The 19,135-nt window shown below is 42.7% G+C and overlaps 3 protein-coding genes across 3 annotated transcripts; all 3 read right to left on the minus strand.

The window, feature by feature from the left end:
• Window positions 1–284: 284 nt before the first annotated feature.
• RB195_019200 (uncharacterized protein) lies at window positions 285–2,931 on the minus strand (the record flags this gene model as incomplete). The annotated part of the gene is made up of 11 exons (XM_013447313.2): window positions 285–557; window positions 622–726; window positions 781–897; window positions 1,001–1,093; window positions 1,150–1,270; window positions 1,327–1,424; window positions 1,495–1,566; window positions 1,704–1,889; window positions 1,950–2,104; window positions 2,369–2,455; window positions 2,700–2,931. 11 exons carry the CDS (start codon window positions 2,929–2,931, stop codon window positions 285–287), a joined length of 1,539 nt encoding a protein of 512 aa, XP_013302767.2.
• A 7,172-nt stretch (window positions 2,932–10,103) lies between these two features.
• Window positions 10,104–12,533, minus strand: RB195_019201 (uncharacterized protein; the record flags this gene model as incomplete). The annotated part of the gene is made up of 3 exons (XM_064186949.1): window positions 10,104–10,200; window positions 10,270–10,306; window positions 12,389–12,533. 3 exons carry the CDS (start codon window positions 12,531–12,533, stop codon window positions 10,104–10,106), a joined length of 279 nt encoding a protein of 92 aa, XP_064042830.1.
• Window positions 12,534–12,961: 428 nt separating this feature from the next.
• Window positions 12,962–16,713, minus strand: RB195_019202 (uncharacterized protein; the record flags this gene model as incomplete). The annotated part of the gene is made up of 8 exons (XM_013447314.2): window positions 12,962–13,016; window positions 14,291–14,358; window positions 15,400–15,506; window positions 15,625–15,716; window positions 15,777–15,904; window positions 15,955–16,102; window positions 16,166–16,299; window positions 16,600–16,713. The coding sequence occupies 8 exons, from the start codon at window positions 16,711–16,713 to the stop codon at window positions 12,962–12,964; spliced, it is 846 nt and encodes a 281-aa protein (XP_013302768.2).
• Window positions 16,714–19,135: the final 2,422 nt, after the last annotated feature.

The raw sequence follows: 19,135 nt of genomic DNA on the forward strand, positions 1-19,135 counted from the left end.
TAGATTCTGACTGATTTGATTCTTTTCTATCTTGATAACCTACCCTCTCTGTCACTACACACTATAGCCACTTCAACAGTTATCATTATAAACCTTTATTTCACTAAAAAACGAGACAATCACCGAATTACAACTACTGTAATGATCTTAAACACGCTACCCGCTAAAACAATACTATGTGCTTTGAACTAGCACAGCATGTAGGTGTATAAAATGTGATTGCTTTAGAGTGGAGAGTGTACTAATTCGCATGCAAAGAAGAGTGAACATCGTCTAGGCAGCATTCAAACCTTAGGATTGCGGAAATTTTCTCCAGCATATACTGCATCTTTACCTAGCTCTTCTTCAATGCGGAGTAGTTGGTTGTACTTCGCCAGACGTTCGGAGCGGCAAGGCGCACCGGTTTTGATCTGACCAGTAGCAAGACCAACAACAAGATCAGCAATGAAGGTATCTTCGGTTTCGCCAGATCGATGAGAGACCATCACACCCCATCCATTTGAGCGTGACAATTTCGCTGCTTCAATTGATTCGGTAACCGAGCCGATCTGGTTAACCTAGAAAAAAGTGTGCAGTTGGCCTTTTGTGGAAGAAATGTAGAGAAAATGTGCAAAAACAAACTTTAAGCAATAAACAGTTGCAACTCTTTTTTTCTATAGCTTGACGAATACGTTTAGGATTTGTGACGGTCAAGTCATCTCCGACCAGTTGGATATTGGTACTTTGCTGAACAAATACAGTGAAAGTTATTCTTTTAAATTCTATCATGTGATAACGAACCATTAGCTTGCCCCAGTTTTCCCAATCATCTTGGTCAAAAGCGTCTTCAATAGATACAACGGGATACTGCTTGATGAAATCATGGTACAGTTCAGCAAGTTGGTCTCCAGTCAACCACTGGAAACAAATTTTAAAAGGTAGCCACTTCACTTTGATTTCTAAGCACAGTTTATGCATTCTCTTTAAGTCCTACTACAAAATTTTATCCACACCAGCTTACCTTGCTAGGATCGGATTTTGGGTTCTTGAAGTCCAAGTCATATTTGCCTTCTTTGAAGAATTCTGATGCTGCGACATCCATACCAATCGAAATCTGCAAATAAAAAGAATGGAACTGAATCCAGCGAAAAAAGGATGAGGAACTATGACCTTCCCAGTATACCCAGCGAGATCGATAGCAGTTTTTAAGAGATCGAGTCCTTCCTTATTATCTTGAATATTTGGTGCAAATCCACCTTCATCTCCTACAGCGGTCGCATCCAGACCATATCTAAAAATCAGAATTTATGAATGAAAACAACAAACTGACAATAGTGGGTTGAGCACCTCTTCTTGATTTCTGCCTTGAGGTGGTGGTAGACTTCAGATCCCATTCGCATGGCTTCAGCGAAACTCGAAGCTCCTACTGGCAGAATCATGAACTCCTTAACAAACATACGGTGCAACTGTGCTTCTAGAAGAAGGAAGTTTTTTGTCGTGTAGAATGTGTTGTACCTGCATGGCAAGCTTGTTTCCAGCATGAGAACCTCCGTTGATAACATTGAATGCAGGTACAGGAAGAACAACCTGAACTGTTCAGAGAAGGAAACTTCATTTTATGCTGGTGAAAAATGTGCAAGGGCTCCAGTAATTTTCCGAGAACAAAGATTTTTCTTCAGAAGACTCAAGATCTGAATAAGAAAAGCGACCCCGCGAGCGCTCACCTTGCTAACACCAGCTAGCTCAGCAATGTACTTGTACAGAGGCACACCCTTATGGACAGCCCCAGCCTTTGCGACAGCTAGGGAAACTCCAAGAATAGCATTTGCACCGAGATTCGACTTGTTCTCCGTGCCATCTAGAGCTAACATGAACTGGTCGATATCCCTTTGCTGCGTAACGCAAAAGTTCTGAATTTTGAATACTGATAGCCTTCATAACATTATGAACTAGTAAATAAGGGGACGTACCTTAGCAATAAGGGCTGGTGCAATCTTGTCGTTTATGTTGGAAACAGCCTTGAGAACTCCTTTTCCATGATGAACGCTCTTGTCTTTATCGCGAAGTTCTAGCGCCTCATGCACCCCAGTTGAGGCTCCCGATGGAACCGCCGCGCGAAAAACCCCTAAGACTGAGGTGATAGGAAAAGTTAGCATCATTCATCTCATGCAATGATCATTATATTTGCATTCATACCACATTCGTATGCTGTTACAATTCTCACACACAAATACAATGAATGCTCATAATGTTCATAAATTGGCTTCCAAAAGTAGGATCAGGTATTGTATTTTAAATTCATGAACTCATATTTGTGATAATCAGAAAAGCATTCCTGGGGATATTACTGTTCAGCATCTGCATGTGGAAAGCAAATCAAATACTTCACCTTTCTCGGTGTAGAGGTCGACCTCAACGGTGGGATTACCACGAGAGTCATAGATCTGACGAGCGTGGATCTTTGTGATCGGCATGCCTGTAAAGAAAAAGCTAGCTTATCATAGTGGAAGGAAGTGTACATCGATCGCAGACCACGGAAACCGAATAAGTGGGCACAGGACCATGAATGAATAATATGCACATAGAAGACGGTGCAGTGACCAATACAAATATGCTAGTAGCAGAAAGAAATTAAAACAATATGGAAACGCAGAAGATCTGAAGTCTCCATATCGCTTCTCCACAACACTTCCCAATTGTCAAACCACGTTTAAACTCACTTCGCACAATGAACTGAATGAAACTGGCACGAGTGAGGGCTCGATTCAAAATGAGGCACACCCCATTCAGTGCAGACACGGTAACAACGACACAGGAGAATAGCGATACGACAGAGTCCACCGAGGAATGTTTGAGGCAAAAGCGAGTGTGTTGTGCGGATTGTAATGCGGCGGCAGACGTTCGCCGTGCGTGCAATCGCGAAAGTGCGTGCGGATGAGGGAGGGCGAGCATTTTTTCCTACCAGCGCGAGCTGCCGCCGATCTCTCGCGCTGGTAACACTGTTTTTGAAACACAGATACCGATGCAAAGAAGCAAGCTTATCAATCAATCACTGAACACCAAGCCACAAATGTATTTTCTTAGAAAGCACGAAGGTTTCCTGAGATGAACTTTAGCTATCACGTAGGTCAATAGTAATGTTATCGTTTATTACGTAAAGGCACTTTCTACACGACATACCGGTATCCATAATCAGAAATCTTCACGGCTCTCGTCGCACTCCGCAAACCCTAAGTGGTATGTAGGTTTGCAGCCAAGGCGCAAAGAAATTTACCAAATTGATCATTGCCGAGAGATATCGCCCATGGACTATGCACATATATCCTTGATCGGTATCGTCGATTACTCCTGAAGATTAAATGAAGCGGTATAATGGATTTGACGTGCTGTTGAACGCACAGCAAACTCGTGGAGTTCGGGTAGTAGGTTGCGAAACCCAGCGTGGTTCCGCTCATCTTCCCCTAATCGTCGTAAAAAACAGCACAGACGACGCCGTGTTCTTACGACGATTTCAGCTGCGACGTACCACCTTCGTGCACGCGCCGCATACACGCGCGCTCGAAGATCAATGTTATCTTCTCGCCAACCTATTCGAGTGGAACTAATGAGTAGGCTGCTGAGCGGACCGGAACGTGTACATGGTAGCACATTCTAACGTGCCTCGTAGGAATTAAAGCGGTTCATATACAGTTTTTTTCACGACAATTAGGTGAAGACGAACGTGGGAAATAACCAAAATCGTGATACGATGCCTTTAAGTTCCACCCTTTCTATACGACATAGAAGGAGAAACTCAACCATTGCCTTAGACAATGTTCCATGTCTTCCTCGCCTCGCCTCGATCTCCATCGCCGCTCACAGTCAGAACCGGGGGTAAATGTAGATGGCGCAGAAGGGCACTAGGTGGCGCCCTTATTGCTGGACACTCTATCTTATTCTTTCCTCTTAGTAACTTTAGCTTACATGTCATAGACCCTCTAAGACTACGGCTTAGGTCTTAGGGCCCCGAATGATTTAGTTATTTACTTCCAGAAAAAGGGCGCCACTGAGTGCCCCCTACCCCAACTACATTTTGTCCCGGTACCGTTGAACATGTTGCTCATTCTCCTCGTTCAAATACTGCCTCTCTAATTTTACTACACATTAATCGATTGGACAGGAAGAAGAACCGCAGCTCTTCTACTGCGGGGTAATTGAAGACAAGTTTGCAATAACTGAAAGTCCTCTCATTGGTAGTCATGTCAGGGACTTATGCGAACACATCTCGTACATCCGTGCAATTGGTTTTCTTTTTTTCATGAAAGTCTCCAACGTTTCTATGTGATCAGCCAAGTGAAGAATTTCTTTGCATTTGTTTTCATCTACCAGTTTACCCATACCGCCTGGTAGAAGAACGGTCCGTGTCGATTATCTTCAGTCATGTTTCGCGCGCACATTTGGCAAGAGTACGGACTGAGGTGAAGAGCAGACGACGAGCAGAGAACAAAGAACTTGTGCTGGAAAAAGATGTACACAAAAGGAATACGAGAGAGTGTGACTAGACAGAGAGAACAGAGAGAACTACTCTTCCATCCTACCTCTTCCTCTTTTTATGATACTTTCTTTTCTCTGAAAGAAGAGAATGTGTCAGAAGAAGAAGAATTGATTGTCACAAGAAGAAGAATGGAGGAACCTCTTCACGAGGTTTTCGGAAAAATAGAACTTTTCCAAATTTTGGTACAAGCGAATGTGAATTTAAGCTCCGTAATTCCCGTCCCTTACAGATTGTCTAAACACACCTTAACCTGCTTACGTTTCCTCTTCGCCTCTTTTCGCTTCACAGAATTAAAGACGCTACCGTTCCACACTTTCGCATCGCGGTGCGAACTTCTGGAGAATTTGCGCTAATACTGCAACTTTCATGGCCATCATAAGTATAATTTTCTCACAAAAAAAAAGACGCCTGTAAAACTATCACTTTTTACCAGGAATACCGGGATTTTGCTACGATTACGGATATGAATCAGCCACAATCATGCACAATCTACACGAAGAAAAGAAATAAGAACTAGTCAAAAACAAAAAAAAAAATTCAAAAGGCAGTATCACATCAATCAGCAGGAAGAGCGGATACTGTCAAGTCGATGCAACACGCTCGCCGCACCCCGTAGCGCTTCACACCCGCCGATCCGTTACACGATGGATCGACAGGGTGATGACCCCAAACACAATAAGAGCTCTTCGGAGCTCTCGTTTATTTTCTTCTCGAACGTTCTTTGTTTCTTCGCACATGAATAGGATAGATCCACGGTCGTAATTGCAGCGAGAATCGTCTCCGCATCCATAGTCCAGCCTAGCGGCAGGATAAAAAAAAGGATAATGTACACTGCGTTGATCAATCCCTATGGAGATGCGCCTACGCGTTCGACCTCAACCCAGACTTCTTTTGAGGTTTATGCACGTGCGAGCACCCTACAGTGACTTGCGGGGCCCACGTCAGTGTTTTTATCCTTCCAGAAGTATGGTACCAACTTATCGATCGCTACACCGCCCCATCTGGCGACAGATCCAGAAAAATTAGCGCACACCTCCGCCGAGAATGTAACGCATCAAGCCGACACAATGCCTTCTCCGGCAAAGGTAGAAAGTTGTTCCATACTCCTGAGAGCATACCTGTACTATGCTATGCTGTGAGCATATGATTCATCGAACGTTCCTAGTGAATTAACAAGAAAACACTATGGACGATCGCCTAAATGCTTTTATTCCACTACCACTTGGAAAAACTAGTAAACTATGCCGCAGCGACAAGAACAAGCAAGATAATAGGTGGTGACTTAAGAGGGTGTAACAGTTGTAAGCATATTATCAATGCATGTAAAGAATAGAAACATTAGACATCAGTTAAGCAGTTCCATAACTACGTGATGTTTCCAAATGTTATGTCAAATCAAATGTCAAGTTAGTATTGTTTGTTTCTGAGCATCGCTGTACACTGCATAATTCCGCTGACCCTATTCTTCCGATTTTCAAATGTTCTCTGCAAGAAACAACAAAGATAGAGAGACGTAGATGCCAGTAAAGACGAAGGAAAGCTGCCAGGGCTGCCCTCTACAAGGGACTGCGAAAAGATCAATTTCATTACGTGTTAGTAAAAAAATAAAAGTAGCTGGGTTTCAAAGTGCTCGAGAGGTTTCCCGTCTATAGTCGACGTTTTTATGTGTTCAGCCAGGTGCCTCATTCTTTGCTTCGCTTCCACGCCCACTTCCCTCTGTTCTGTTCCAATCGAACGCGCATTGGGGTTGAACACATTCGCTACCGTCTAAGCTCTTTCAATCACTTATTTCTTTAATTTAACTTTCAAAACTTAGCTTCCCGATGATACAATGCGAAAATTAAGTTCTTTTTTTCCAGAAAATTGGTGCTCCTTGTGATAGGAAAGAAAATCCATAGTAAACAAAAGTTTGTTGCTCTACATAGCTTATTCGCCAGAACTGAGTGCAACATAACCGCGCTTTCGCTCTGCAATTTTCGCGATCACTGAAACTAGTCCACACACACTTCTAACTTAACGATTGTTCCCCCCAACATCACGCAGCACCACAACTGCGCTTTGCGCCTGCACAGCGATCTGACTGACTTGAACCGCCGTTGATTAATGCAAAACTGCATTTGAGTCTGATCACTGCTTCACAAATCACAGTAAGGACCGGAGCGCGATTATCTGTTTCCAAAACGCAAGACCCTTGTCAGAATATTTGCACAGTCCCCAACAAATCAACTGTTGGTAGGCCGATTCTCAGACCATTACAAAAGGGCATGATGTGAGCAGTATTACGAAATGAAAGACTCGGCAAACAGGAATTCACAGCCGAGACTTCCAGTTGTTGCGATCTTGGAATTGTCGCTGTGTCACAAAGTAGAAGATTAGAGGATTTACGAAAGTGTTGACTACTAGTCTACTGCAGTAGGAGAGGTTTCGCTTTACAGCCGATGAACACGTTGAGTTTAAACCTCTCGGTGTTTTCGAGCAAAGCGGAGGAGGAACGGACCTCCTCTTCGTTGTGCGAACAGTAGCAACTAAACTTACAAACGCATGAACACAAGAAAAGTGCATCCCAAGGAAGCCAAGTCACCCGCTGAAAGCCGGCATGACCACTTCAATCACAGAGAGAAGAGTCGGGACATTAATGCGAACAAATCCATTCAAAGTTCTTCAGATCTTTGTTCGAGAACTAATGGCTATGGAACAAGAAGAAAGAGACCAACACCACCTAGAAGACGAGCCACGAGGTGTATGATTGCACGGCACGGCGCTTTGTTCGATAGTCAACCCAGGTGCTCACACCCACTTGATCTACAGCGTGAATGTCTATATCGGTGGAGGATGTAGAAGCGATCGATCGGAAGTGATGACGAGAATAGCATTAGAAATGGAGCAGCAAGAGTGCAGAGCGGAGCCCGACCGTCCTTTTTGAACAGCAGCGAGTAGAAGTGAAAGAGGGTATGGCGCCATCGAAAACACGAGCCAAAGTGGCGATCGATCGCTCCCGTGCAGGCATTGCAAAAAAATGTCCGAGAGAGAAAGCGTTCGCACACAAATAACTCATCGATAACGTTCACTTAACCATCAAGAAAGGAATATGAAAAGACTGTGCAGTCTTTGAGACCAAACGATGTTAGTGTGGACTATGAATTTCGGAGGTATGATCCAATCAAAATAACATCAAGAACTGCTACGTGTACCACCCATTTGTGCTCTCAAAGGCATCACTCCACGAGTCTGCGGTTTTGCGGATTTCAGGTGGAGAGTTCCTATACGGAGTCGTAGATTATGGAGAGAAGGGTGATTCCGTCCATTTCTTCCTAATTGTCGTAAAAAAACGGCCCGGAAGATGCGGCGCGTGCACAAGGCTGGCGCGCTCCAATCGAACTCGTTGTAGGAAATAGCTTGCCGAAACGCTCGAATTCGTATCTTCCGGGCCGTTTTTACGGCAATTAGAAAGGAAATAGACGGAATCACTCTTATCATCGACCCCGATGATGTATAAGGGGCGTGGTATAAAGGACCGTTCGCAGTTATGGTTATGCTAGGATATTACGACTTGTACGGTCAAAGAGTGCGGCAGACTACGCTCTGCCCACTTTTTCATCCAATCCTATTGCTGACAATTGTTCTACTCACCTATACTCACATAATAAAGACATTCCACTGAACCACCTCTTTTTGGTCTGTTCAAATAGAGTTATAAAATACCCTAAAGTCTCTAATCACCCACTCACACAACTCTTATCTCCATAATCTACGATTACGTATAGGCATAATCCACCTGAAACCCGCACCACCCCAGATTCGTGGGATGATGCCTTTAAGAGCTAACCTCGGCACAGTAAAACTTATCGTTACTGTTTGTTTTCTCTCAAGTTCAAACTGTACACTTAGGAAATGATCATTCCAATTTTATCAATAATTGTCAAATATTCCCATGATACCGATGTTTTTTTTTTTGTTTAATAGGAGTAAAATATGATGAGCATTGAATTGTGAGGTTTTCTAGAACTTGAACTTATTAAGTAACGTTGAATACAGCATAAAAGTAACACTCATGAAAGAAAATTAACTGATTTCACAGGATGGTCGGTTTGTGTACCACCACGTACTTCCGAACATGTAACTTCGAAAGAGCGAAAACTACCCTAAATTACAGCTTTTCAGTGTTTTTCAAGGTTTTTGTTTTTATGCCCTACAAATGCTCAGTATAGTCGGGTAAAAACGACCTGAAGCCCGGTCCAGTTCCTTAAAGGCATCACTTCACGAATCTGAGGTGGTACGGATTTCAGGTGGAGTATTCGTATACGGCGCCGCACAAGGCTGTCGCGCTCCAGTCGAACTCCCTGTAGAAAATAGTGCGCCAGTACGCCTGAAGCCGTATCTTCCGGGCCGTTTTTTACGACAATTAGGAAGAAATGGACGGAATCACCCTCTCTCCATAGTCTCCCATCCCGTATACGAATACTCAACCTGAAATCTGCACCACCATAGATTTGTGGGGTGATGCCTTTGAAGGAAGCAACATGATGGGGTCCCTCCTCGAAAACACAGAGTTGGGTACGGACATATGCAATACTGTTTTTCGCTGAATCTCCCAATGTCCAAAAAGATGACGTGGGCCCCGTCGATCGGATTTTTCTACGAGGCCAATAACAACGTGCCACGTATGGTAGCACAGGTGTACACGCCGCGTTCGAGGACAACAAATGGCTTGAAACGCCGTCTTTCCCTTAAAAAATCTACCGACGCGGACATATGCAATATGTGTTCCAGGGCAAATCTACACCTCAAGCCCCACATTCCCTGGAAAGATAACAACATCGTCAATTTTGTGGCATGCTGGCTTTGAGGCTCACTTGATAAAGATATTTCAAACTTGAATCATATAGTGCTACAGGAAATGTAAGCCTGATTTTTCTTCTCCACTATGCACTTGTACATGTTGAAGTTGTTGAATCATTTGAAGTTTTCATAACTTTTCTGAAATTCAGAAAGAGTGAGACAGTCATGGATTCTAATTCCGCTTTTTCCTCAGCTTCTTCGATACTCAGTTCAGATTCCTACTGCACTCTCGCCTCACGCCACAATTTGGGTTTCACTCTTACAGAGATTCAAATGGGAGGGACCATTTTTAGAGGAGGGACCTAACCCCAACTGGATGCGATCCGTAAAACCGTTTGTACTACAACGAACAGGACTGCCGCAATATTGCGACCTTTTGGAACTCTCGATATCATTTGCAAAAGGTCTTATAAATATTTAGTAGGGTCAAGACGATACGAAGCACGATTCAGTTTCTTGAGCGGCTACGCTCGAAGCAGTGCGGTGGAGCGTAGCGGTTGGGATCGAGAGAGGACCCTTGCTTGCATCATTCTTCGCTGCAGTTCGCATGGTCCCAAGTCGATTTCAACCGCTTTCTTCAGCGCACCGCTTACGCACGCATCGTAATTCATGTAGTTTTGACCCCTTTATAGGCTTTGTGGTTGTTCATGATCATTGAATGTTCACTGAACAACCGCCATGCTTCGTTCAGGAAAAAGTACAACAATCCGCAGTCTCTAAACCCTACATAGTCTTACCTTACTTTTATTAATCACATCAGCGCCGTCTCATTCCCTCCCAACGCCATCGCTCTGCCGTATTCAGCCCATGTTTTAGAACCAGCTTCTCGCAATTTCAAAACTGTCAAGCTGAAACTCCTACATAACGAAGCGCCGTCAGCAATTAATCACATACTGTCAACAAGTCTATCAACTCACCTATCGAGCAGACCTATTCGAGAACCAGAAATGTAGACTTTTATTCAACTTGTCATCTTATCCAGTTATCATTGTCTTCCCAGATAGTGGGGATTCATCCTCATTTAAAGGCATCACCCCACGAATCTGAGGTGGTGCAGATTTCAGGTGGAGTATTCGTATACGGGATGGGAGACTGCGGAGAGGTGGGTGATTCCATCCATTTCTTCCTAATTGCCGTAAAAACGGCCCGGAAGATAGGGCTTCATTCGTTTTGGCGCACCATTTTGTATAAGAAGTTCGATTGGAGCGCGCCAGTCTTGTGCGGCGCTGAATATTCTGGGCCGTTTTTTACGGCAATTAGCAAGAAATGGACGGAATCACCTCCCTCTCCGTGTTCTCCCACCCTGTATACGAATACTCCACCTGAAATCTGCACCACCTCAGATTCGTGGGGTGATGCCTTTAAAAGCAGCGCGACGCGATTTCCACGTGGTGTGGAACCCACCGCGAAAGCGGAGAGTTTGGACAGTAGATTGCTGAACCCACCATGGTTCCGATTATCTTTCTTTTATTCGTTTCCTTTTCGAAATATGTTAGAACGCGCTTCTATGTACACGTTCCCGTCCCTTCAGCAGCCTATTCAGTTGTGTCGTTTGAATAGGGAGGTGAGAAAACATCACTCATCTTCGAGCGCTCGCACGTGGATGCGGCGCGCGCACAAGGTGGGGCGTTGCAATGAAATCGTCGTAAGAAAACGGCGTCTTCCATACCATTTTTCAAACGACGATTAGAGAAAGATGAGCGGAACCAAGAAGGGTTCCAGCCCGTTATATCGTAACCACGTGAAAATCGTCATACGCTGCCTCTAAATTCCATTCATTCCGCTCTATACGGCATAAAAGGAGAACCCCAATCATTGCCAGTACGTTGCCTTTGGATGAATCTGAAGCCCTTCTATCCGAGTTTGTTTCGATCTGTTCTCTCAAACATTCGGGATCTTGACAATGACCAAATTATTACTTTAGTGAGTTTATAACGCAAGTAGCCCCTGCAGGTTCAGGAGGAGAATGACTTCTGTTCTTTTTTAGCATTCTCTTCCTATCAGACTTCAATGGAGGTACAGATATTGTGTGGTTTTTCTACAGCTCAAAATTGTATAAATTTTACGCCAATGATGTAGCAAGTCATGCAGAATCAGTTGAGTAACTCTTTCTCGGTTCCACCTTCTTAAATACGGTATAGGAGACTCAAACTTAATAAATGTAGCAATATATGTAGACAACATGTATGCTGGGTAGATATCTGAACAAAAGTATACATTTCTGTCCAATTTCTCATCGTTCGTCAGGAACCTTAGTTCAGAAAAAGGCTGCAGCAGTCACCACCATTCCAGGTTTCACTCGAAGAAGTATACGTTGACGTGAGGGCGGCCAGATGCATCAAGCACGGATCGGCACATAATCCACATATATACAATTCTCTTTTGTTGGGATTACACTGACCTCTTGAACATGATGACATGTTTTCTCTGTTAAATTTAGAGACATAATTGTTATTTTTAAATATGTTGCATCAGTAAAACATGCGGAAAAAAGTCGTCATAAGAAATATTGGCTAGAGAAGAGCAACAAATCAAAATTTCTCAGTTTTCTGAGTTCTACAATAAAAAAAGGTACTGCATTTACAATAAACATAACGACAGAATATTTCTAAAGAGAATGCGATAAGTTTGCGGTTTCTGAATGCACTAAACAAAAGCTTTCAATCCGTCTCCATAATCTAAGGACTAGTCACTTTCACTGCTTCCAATCTATCTTACAATGAAAGGACTAGTCATGTTTACTCAGTAGAATTGGAGGTGAACATGCTCATAAAGCTTTACACGCTCTTCTTAATACAGGACTAGAAGTAACTCGTCCTACCATGTATTTCATGCAATTAACGAATTCCGGGCAGTAGATCACGGACTGAGGGCCCGCCTCTCCGTTGTGTGGCGCTGGTCCAGTTCTCATCGTTGCCGAGTTTTGCACTTTTATAGAGTATTTTCCCTTTCTATTATTGGAAACACCAAACAAAATATCATGTATCATTAAAAACACTGTTTTTGAATTGATTCCGTAGTCCCGACAAGTCGCACCATTCTTCTTAGCACATTTCTTTTTAGTTGTGTAGTTCTTCGCGTCTCTACGGCCAGAGGAGCATCTTAGACTGTTGTGTGCGTCTCCATTAACGTGACTTCGTCGAGGTATGTTCGAGTATCCCCCATTATACCCACTGCACATGCAGGGTCCCGGATTCAGTCGCAGAGAATCCCCCGAGAACCCCTCCGCTTCTTTTACCGTCCCCTCAATGAAGTTTATTTGCACCAGAAAGTGGTGATTGCATCTTTTTCATCCCTTGTCGCGTCTCTTTATTACGCCGAACAAGAGCGTCCAGCTGAAGCAACACTATTTTACTTGTACATAGATTCTCAGTAGCTCCATACCATATGTACTCTTGAATGCAGGGCAGAAAATCCAAAGTGCGGAGGTAGCAATCAAATCGAACGTCAGACCAACTCAAAACAATTGCATGAAGTTTATCTATATTCGATAGCCATTACCTATATATCAGTAACAATCAGAAACAAAACAAAAAGTATCCTCAAAAATTGAACAAGGGAGAACAATAATAATAGCTCAGCAACCATTACTCGACAGATGGGCTGAGTTTATTTCGATCTGATGAACTGCCTGCTCTTAAGATCAAATCGTTTTTCTGGATACCTGCAAAAACTGAGGAATAAGATCAAATTTTTACTGGTTTGCACCACTAAAATAGGGAATTTTTCCCAAGAAATGTTTCAAACTTCACGTCTCAACTCAGAAGCTGGATCACTTGAAAGATAAGATTTTCACGACAAAAGAGAGGGAGGTCATAAGGGTAGGAGACTAGAACTGTAAGACGAGGGAAGGCACAAGGATATTTATAACATACTGCTTTAACAGGGTGGATGTAGTACAGTCGGTAAGAGGTTCTGCTGTGGCTGTACGAACGACCAGTGGTTCGAAACCCCCTGACGCCAATCAAACCTTCCATATCGGCGGATCAATAAATCGGTACCAGACTGTCTGGGAGGATAAAAACACTTGAGATATCGGATAACCGCCGCACGTCAGCCATAGTGTATAGGCTAGACAGGCGTTCGTTTACCTCAAACGATTGTGAATTGAAGTGAACATTTTGGTGTATCCCAAGCGCCCTGATTAAAGCCAGACACTTTATCCTCCATCGTATCCAACTGAGCAACTTTTTGCATGTAATTTCAACATTCCACAGTGACAGAGATGGTCATGGAATCTCCACTGAAGCTCACCAGTCTGTTAATAATAACGGTTACGCGTAAACCCTCGGAAGGGAGATAGCGACATGTTCTTTCTTCTCAATATTCTTCATCTTGCAGGAAATTTAAGCTAGTATGCACTAATGCTGAATCTCATCTTGGCAAGTAAAAAAGAGAGAGAGGTAACAGCTATTGTCGAGGACTCTTGTCCTATTAGCATGTTGACCCTGCTCGCAATAGCTCAGAAAAGATACGACAACAAGCTTGCCCAGAATGTTCTTGGGCAATATTATATATGTCAATTCATATTAATTATGTAAGATTTATTATTATTATTCGATGATCGGTTAATTTGTGTTTATATCAACTTTATCGAGCTATTTCATCACATTATGTTTGTCTTGCGTTAATCAATCTGCTTGGGATGCGACCCCACGTTCACTTCAATTCAGAATCGTTTGGGGTTTACGAACTTGTAACTAACTTGGCCTATACAATGACTTGCGGGTACTTGCCGATGTGTGAAGACAGTGTTTTTATTCTCTCAGACAAGTCTGGTACCAATTTATCGATCCCGGAGGGATGAAAGGCTTGGTGAGCACTATGGCGGATTCTAACCTACGAGCGATCGTGCAAAAAGCAGAACCTCTTGCCGACTGTGCTACATCCGCCCCTCACGGTTGTAAATACTCCAAATAAGCAGGTAAAGTCGCTTACCTATCCATCCTCCGTGCAATCTCACTATCCCATGGCATGTCTTTGTCTGGGCGGTTGTAGTCGAACGTCTTCAAATAGAGATTAACTCCACTGTTTAATCATAAACACTAAATAATCAGATTTGGAAATATTCTTATTTTTACCATTATTTGCATTAAATTGAGAGAGAAAAAACAACTCAACTTCAAAACCAGCATCTACTTATTATTAATGTTAGTGTTAACGCATTCCAATCAGTAACGCGGATACCTCTGCACGTCACTTTGCGATGAAGGGAAAATTGTGAACAAGACGAACGCTCAATTGGATACCGAAAAGATTTAAGTATACCTCTAGAAAAAAGAACTAAAATAAAGATTCGTCTTTGAGGCAAGAAAGAAATTGACACCCTCCATAAATTGAGAAAAGTGATACGATTCGCCCAAATCCCTACTTAGAGAACATTTGTCTTACCAAAACTAGGAGAAAAAAGGTCATCAAGAACGAAACTGTGGCGAAAATCCACTATTATGCAAAACAGTGTAGGAAAGTATTCCATCCACGAATGCTTTACGGGAAAATTTTAAACTTGCTAACTTGAGCTCTCTAGAAGAGCCCAGTTTACTGCTGTGACCGACTCAATCAAGAATTTAACGTGTTTCTCTGTAAGTTGCTAAGGAATGGAACCAGAATATGAAATATACAAATCATTATTTTGAACTTCAGAACACCGGTATCTGAGAATTATTCTTTTCGAATGCTTAAAAATAGATGTTGCCGAGGTGCATTATGAACAATACAATAACTGAAGGAAAAAAAAATTGGTAGCTAACAAAAGATTATGACAAAAAAAGAACGCCGAAGTGAACCCTGAGAAGATTAAAGCGACACCGAGATTCCATTACCGACGTATTCGCCGCATGAATGAATCATGTAGCTCCACTACACATGTGTTTAACATCGGCGGAAAAAAACAGACAACAAGACAAAACCAGAAAAAAATAGAAAACTGAAGGAAAACACAAATACAACTGAGCACCTACCTATCTACCCAAGTGGTTAAGTAGTAGTATAGTGGATTTGCCAGTCAATTGAAACTTCGGAAACATAGCGACTGTGACGAAACCAACCTGATCTTCATAGTCATACCAATCCGCTTTCGGTTGGAACTGACGAAGTAGGCGTTTATTGCGCAGACTTATTACTTTTCCACCACTTCCGGGGAAAGCGGTGATTCCTTAAGATCTCAGGAATGAAAAAAAAACAACAAATGAATGTGTAAAATAGTCGAACACCGCAAAAGCTGAAACCGCTGAGATTGCCTCTTCAGAAAACGAAAGTGCCATCATACTGACCTCCATGCCAAGCATCTATATCTTCTGGATGGAATCTTCTTGCGTTTTCCAACATGTAAATATTGATTGGCTTCGATTCCTGTCTAGCAAGTCTGAACAAAAACATGACATATCTAGCATAATATACTAGTATTTTGGGCTGAAAAACTAACTTAGTGTATTCGGTTATATTTTTTACTGGTTCCTCATAGAAATCAATTAAGTCCTGCACAGATTTGATATGCATGAGGCGAGCGTTTGTGGGACAATGTCTCATTTTTTCCGAGAGTGTTGTTATTATCTAAAACAACACCAAGGTATAAAGAAGTGCGAGAAGAAGAAAATCATTACTTTCGCTTTAAGGGTGTTATCGGTTAACTGAATTTGAGGAATGTCAGAAGGACCCTCGTCTTTCGCCGGGAAAATCTCTCTAGCCGTTTTCAGAACTGTATCTCTGACGTTAACAGAAGGTTCGTAATTGTAGCGATACTTCAATAAACTGAAAATTATGCTGGTTGAAAATACAGAATGCGAAGAAGGCGCACTACCTGTGCTGACTGACCCTCGGGCTCGGATTGAGTCCATATCAAGTTGATAATCCAAAATGTCAGCAGCTTCGTAACTTCCAACTTCTTCTTCGCGTTTGGATTTTGGAGCATCGGTTCTCAAGCCCGGAAGAATAGTCAACAATTTTTCCTAAAAATCAATCAGACGTAGTGTATCGGAATGGTGAAAGCATAGAACGAGTAACTACCCATGTTAGCGTTTTCAATCTTCGCTCAGTATTCATCAAATGTTACTATATTTAGCCAGATATAACAATAAATTCCAACATACACTTTAACTGCATAAAAATAAGTAAGCCGTCGGCTCATATTCCACGGAACCTTTCAGATCCCCGGCAATGAATGGACAGGAAAATAAAATGCATATCTAGCCAAACTGGGGAAAAAAAAAACGAGAAAGAGTTCGAAAATACCATTTTTGTAGAAATACCTGCTGTTGCTTGGTCAGCTTTGTTGCATCTCCTTCAGACGTTGATTTGGACTTCCCAAATAACGATGACAAAAATGACCGAGCTCGTACATATGTAACGGCAGATACTCGCATAATGCTAAAGAAAAAATAGCAAAAAGAGTAAAAGCTGGAACACATGAAGGCTCCTGAAGAGCAGGAATACATGAGAACCGGTTTCTGGATGACAATGAGGAAATGTCACAAAAGGAAAAATTGCTATAAAGGAAGAAGATTCTGAATGGAACTATTAATTTTGGGCCGAGTCTCAGTCTTAAGGTGAAAGCGGTGGCGGGAAAGAAAGGCGGAAACCTTCCCCGTTACCGGAATATTAGATACAGATGAAAATATTGGGAGAAGAAAGTACCGATCACACTACACTAAAGAATGATCCTTCGTCGCATCCTTCAAAACTTCTAATAGCTACTTCGTAAGAATCTCTTCTAACGGAGCCTATTCTAACTGCACTCCCCTTTAAACTGAAACCTCCCCGGACGTGACGAAGACCGATTATTTGGAACGGGGTTCATGCGTTGTGCATTTGCGGAAAAAAGTATCGTAACATATCCCCGTTATATGAAAAGTTTGGCATCTTTAATTTTGACGAGAAAAGTCTATTCAGTTGTTGCTCGTTACGAAAGATTCCACACTTATCTATACACTGTCGGAGAAGCAGTACAATCCCTCTCCTGCCTTCCTCTCAAATTCTCGGGAGCGACAAAGTCATCGTCAAAACGAACAGTACGTTGTTTGTGGCACTTTTCTCTGCTCCAAGAAGTTTGGTACGGTGAAAGATCTATGCGATTTTTCGTGTCATGCGAAAAGTTAAGCATAAATAATAGAAACAGCCCAGCTTTCACAGTTAAGAACGTGTTGGATGTGTTAGTGTTAGTTAGTGTTAGTGCCCCCAGATTTATGGATTATCTTGACTCATAACTGTTTTAGAAATCATTGAGGCAGTTGCCTGCCATGCTTATACGGGGTCGTAGATTATGGGGAAGAGGATGATTCCATTCACCTCTCCCTGTATCAGCGTAAACGGACGACCCCGGAAGGCTGTTTCTTACGAATGCTTCTTTTGCAATGCGCAACCGTTGCGCCCCCGCCCATCCTGCATTTCGTTGAAAACCCATTCGAGCGAGTCGCAGGAATGGAATCATCCTCTTCCCCACAATCTACGACCCCATATAGGCATTACCCGGCTGAAACCCGTACCACATGAGATTCGTGGGGTGATGCCTTTAATTCAAGCTATAGACGCCATCGAATGTGTCCAACCGCATAGACGCTGGCTCCGTCGACTGGGACTAGACATGAGGATTAGGAATGTCTATCAGACACAGAAAAGGGTGTGTTGCGGTGAACACGACGCGCTCAATTGGCTGAACACGGACTATAGAAGAGTGTGGGTCCAGACTATATATGTGTAAGACAGAAGCGAAATCAGAAGTGGTGGTTGCATTCTGCACGCTGCAAGTCATGAAATGTAACTAACGGTGGGTGTCATATCCGTATCTTCATTTGGTACGATTTAAAAGCAGCATACAACGAATCTGAAGTGGTGAGCGTTATAACTGAAATCGCCCCGAGAAGCGGCCTCTTCTACTTCGTTTTTGACGACGAATGAGAGATGGGCAGAACGATCCCGAATCCTGCATTCTACAATCCCATCTTTGGCTTTTCCCACAGATTCCTTTACCACGTCAGATTCGAACTATGCTGTTTTTAAAACATTGCTCAACAGCTCAAGCAAACACAACTCAGATTTATAGCACAAATCTCCAGGTATTTGTTTGATTTTACGAGATAGAACCGTCGCTCATGTTAAATATTCCCTTTCGTGATCAGTAAGATACGTTAAACCATTAACAATTCTTCACAGTATTTGCATTAATTTCCGCATTGTTCCTATAGTTCCCTTTGGTTTCCTTCAGTTCTGTCAGTGTCTCAGTTGTTTCCCGATCATTTTTGTTCGAATATTTGTGTTGATTCCGTGCAGAAACGAATGCAGCTTCGTTTTTATTTTCTGTTAGTTAGAAGGTTATCTAGATGTTGCTGTTGCAAAGTGTATCATGAATCCGCAACGGTTTCTTATATGGATTATGGGTTTAGCCAACGCAACCTGCGAAGTTTACGGCGGCTTAGCAGTTTGGTGGTTACTGAGTGTTCACCGCTGGACGCTAACAACCGTGTACGGATTGCCTCTACAAGTTGATTGCTACCTGCTTGTGGTGGGCTTGCTCGAACTAAAGGTGCTGTCATCAGGTCATGACAACAACCATTCGTTTTCACCCTGAACGAATGAATACTGTCAAGTGAACTCCAACAAACCGCCCTGTCTAGATTTCAATCTAGGTTTATACGATGTCTCTGCCTGCTGCTTTTGTGCCATCAGTATCAGTAATTATTACATCTACTACGACAATTCTGATGAAAGGAAAATAGAAGGAAGATGAAGTAGTAGTACAATAGCTGTGAGGAACGATTACCACAACCTGGTGCTGGCCCAACTTCGTCT

This window comes from Necator americanus, chromosome II, assembly GCF_031761385.1.
Source record: "Necator americanus strain Aroian chromosome II, whole genome shotgun sequence".
NCBI classification, from domain to species: domain Eukaryota; kingdom Metazoa; phylum Nematoda; class Chromadorea; order Rhabditida; family Ancylostomatidae; genus Necator; species Necator americanus.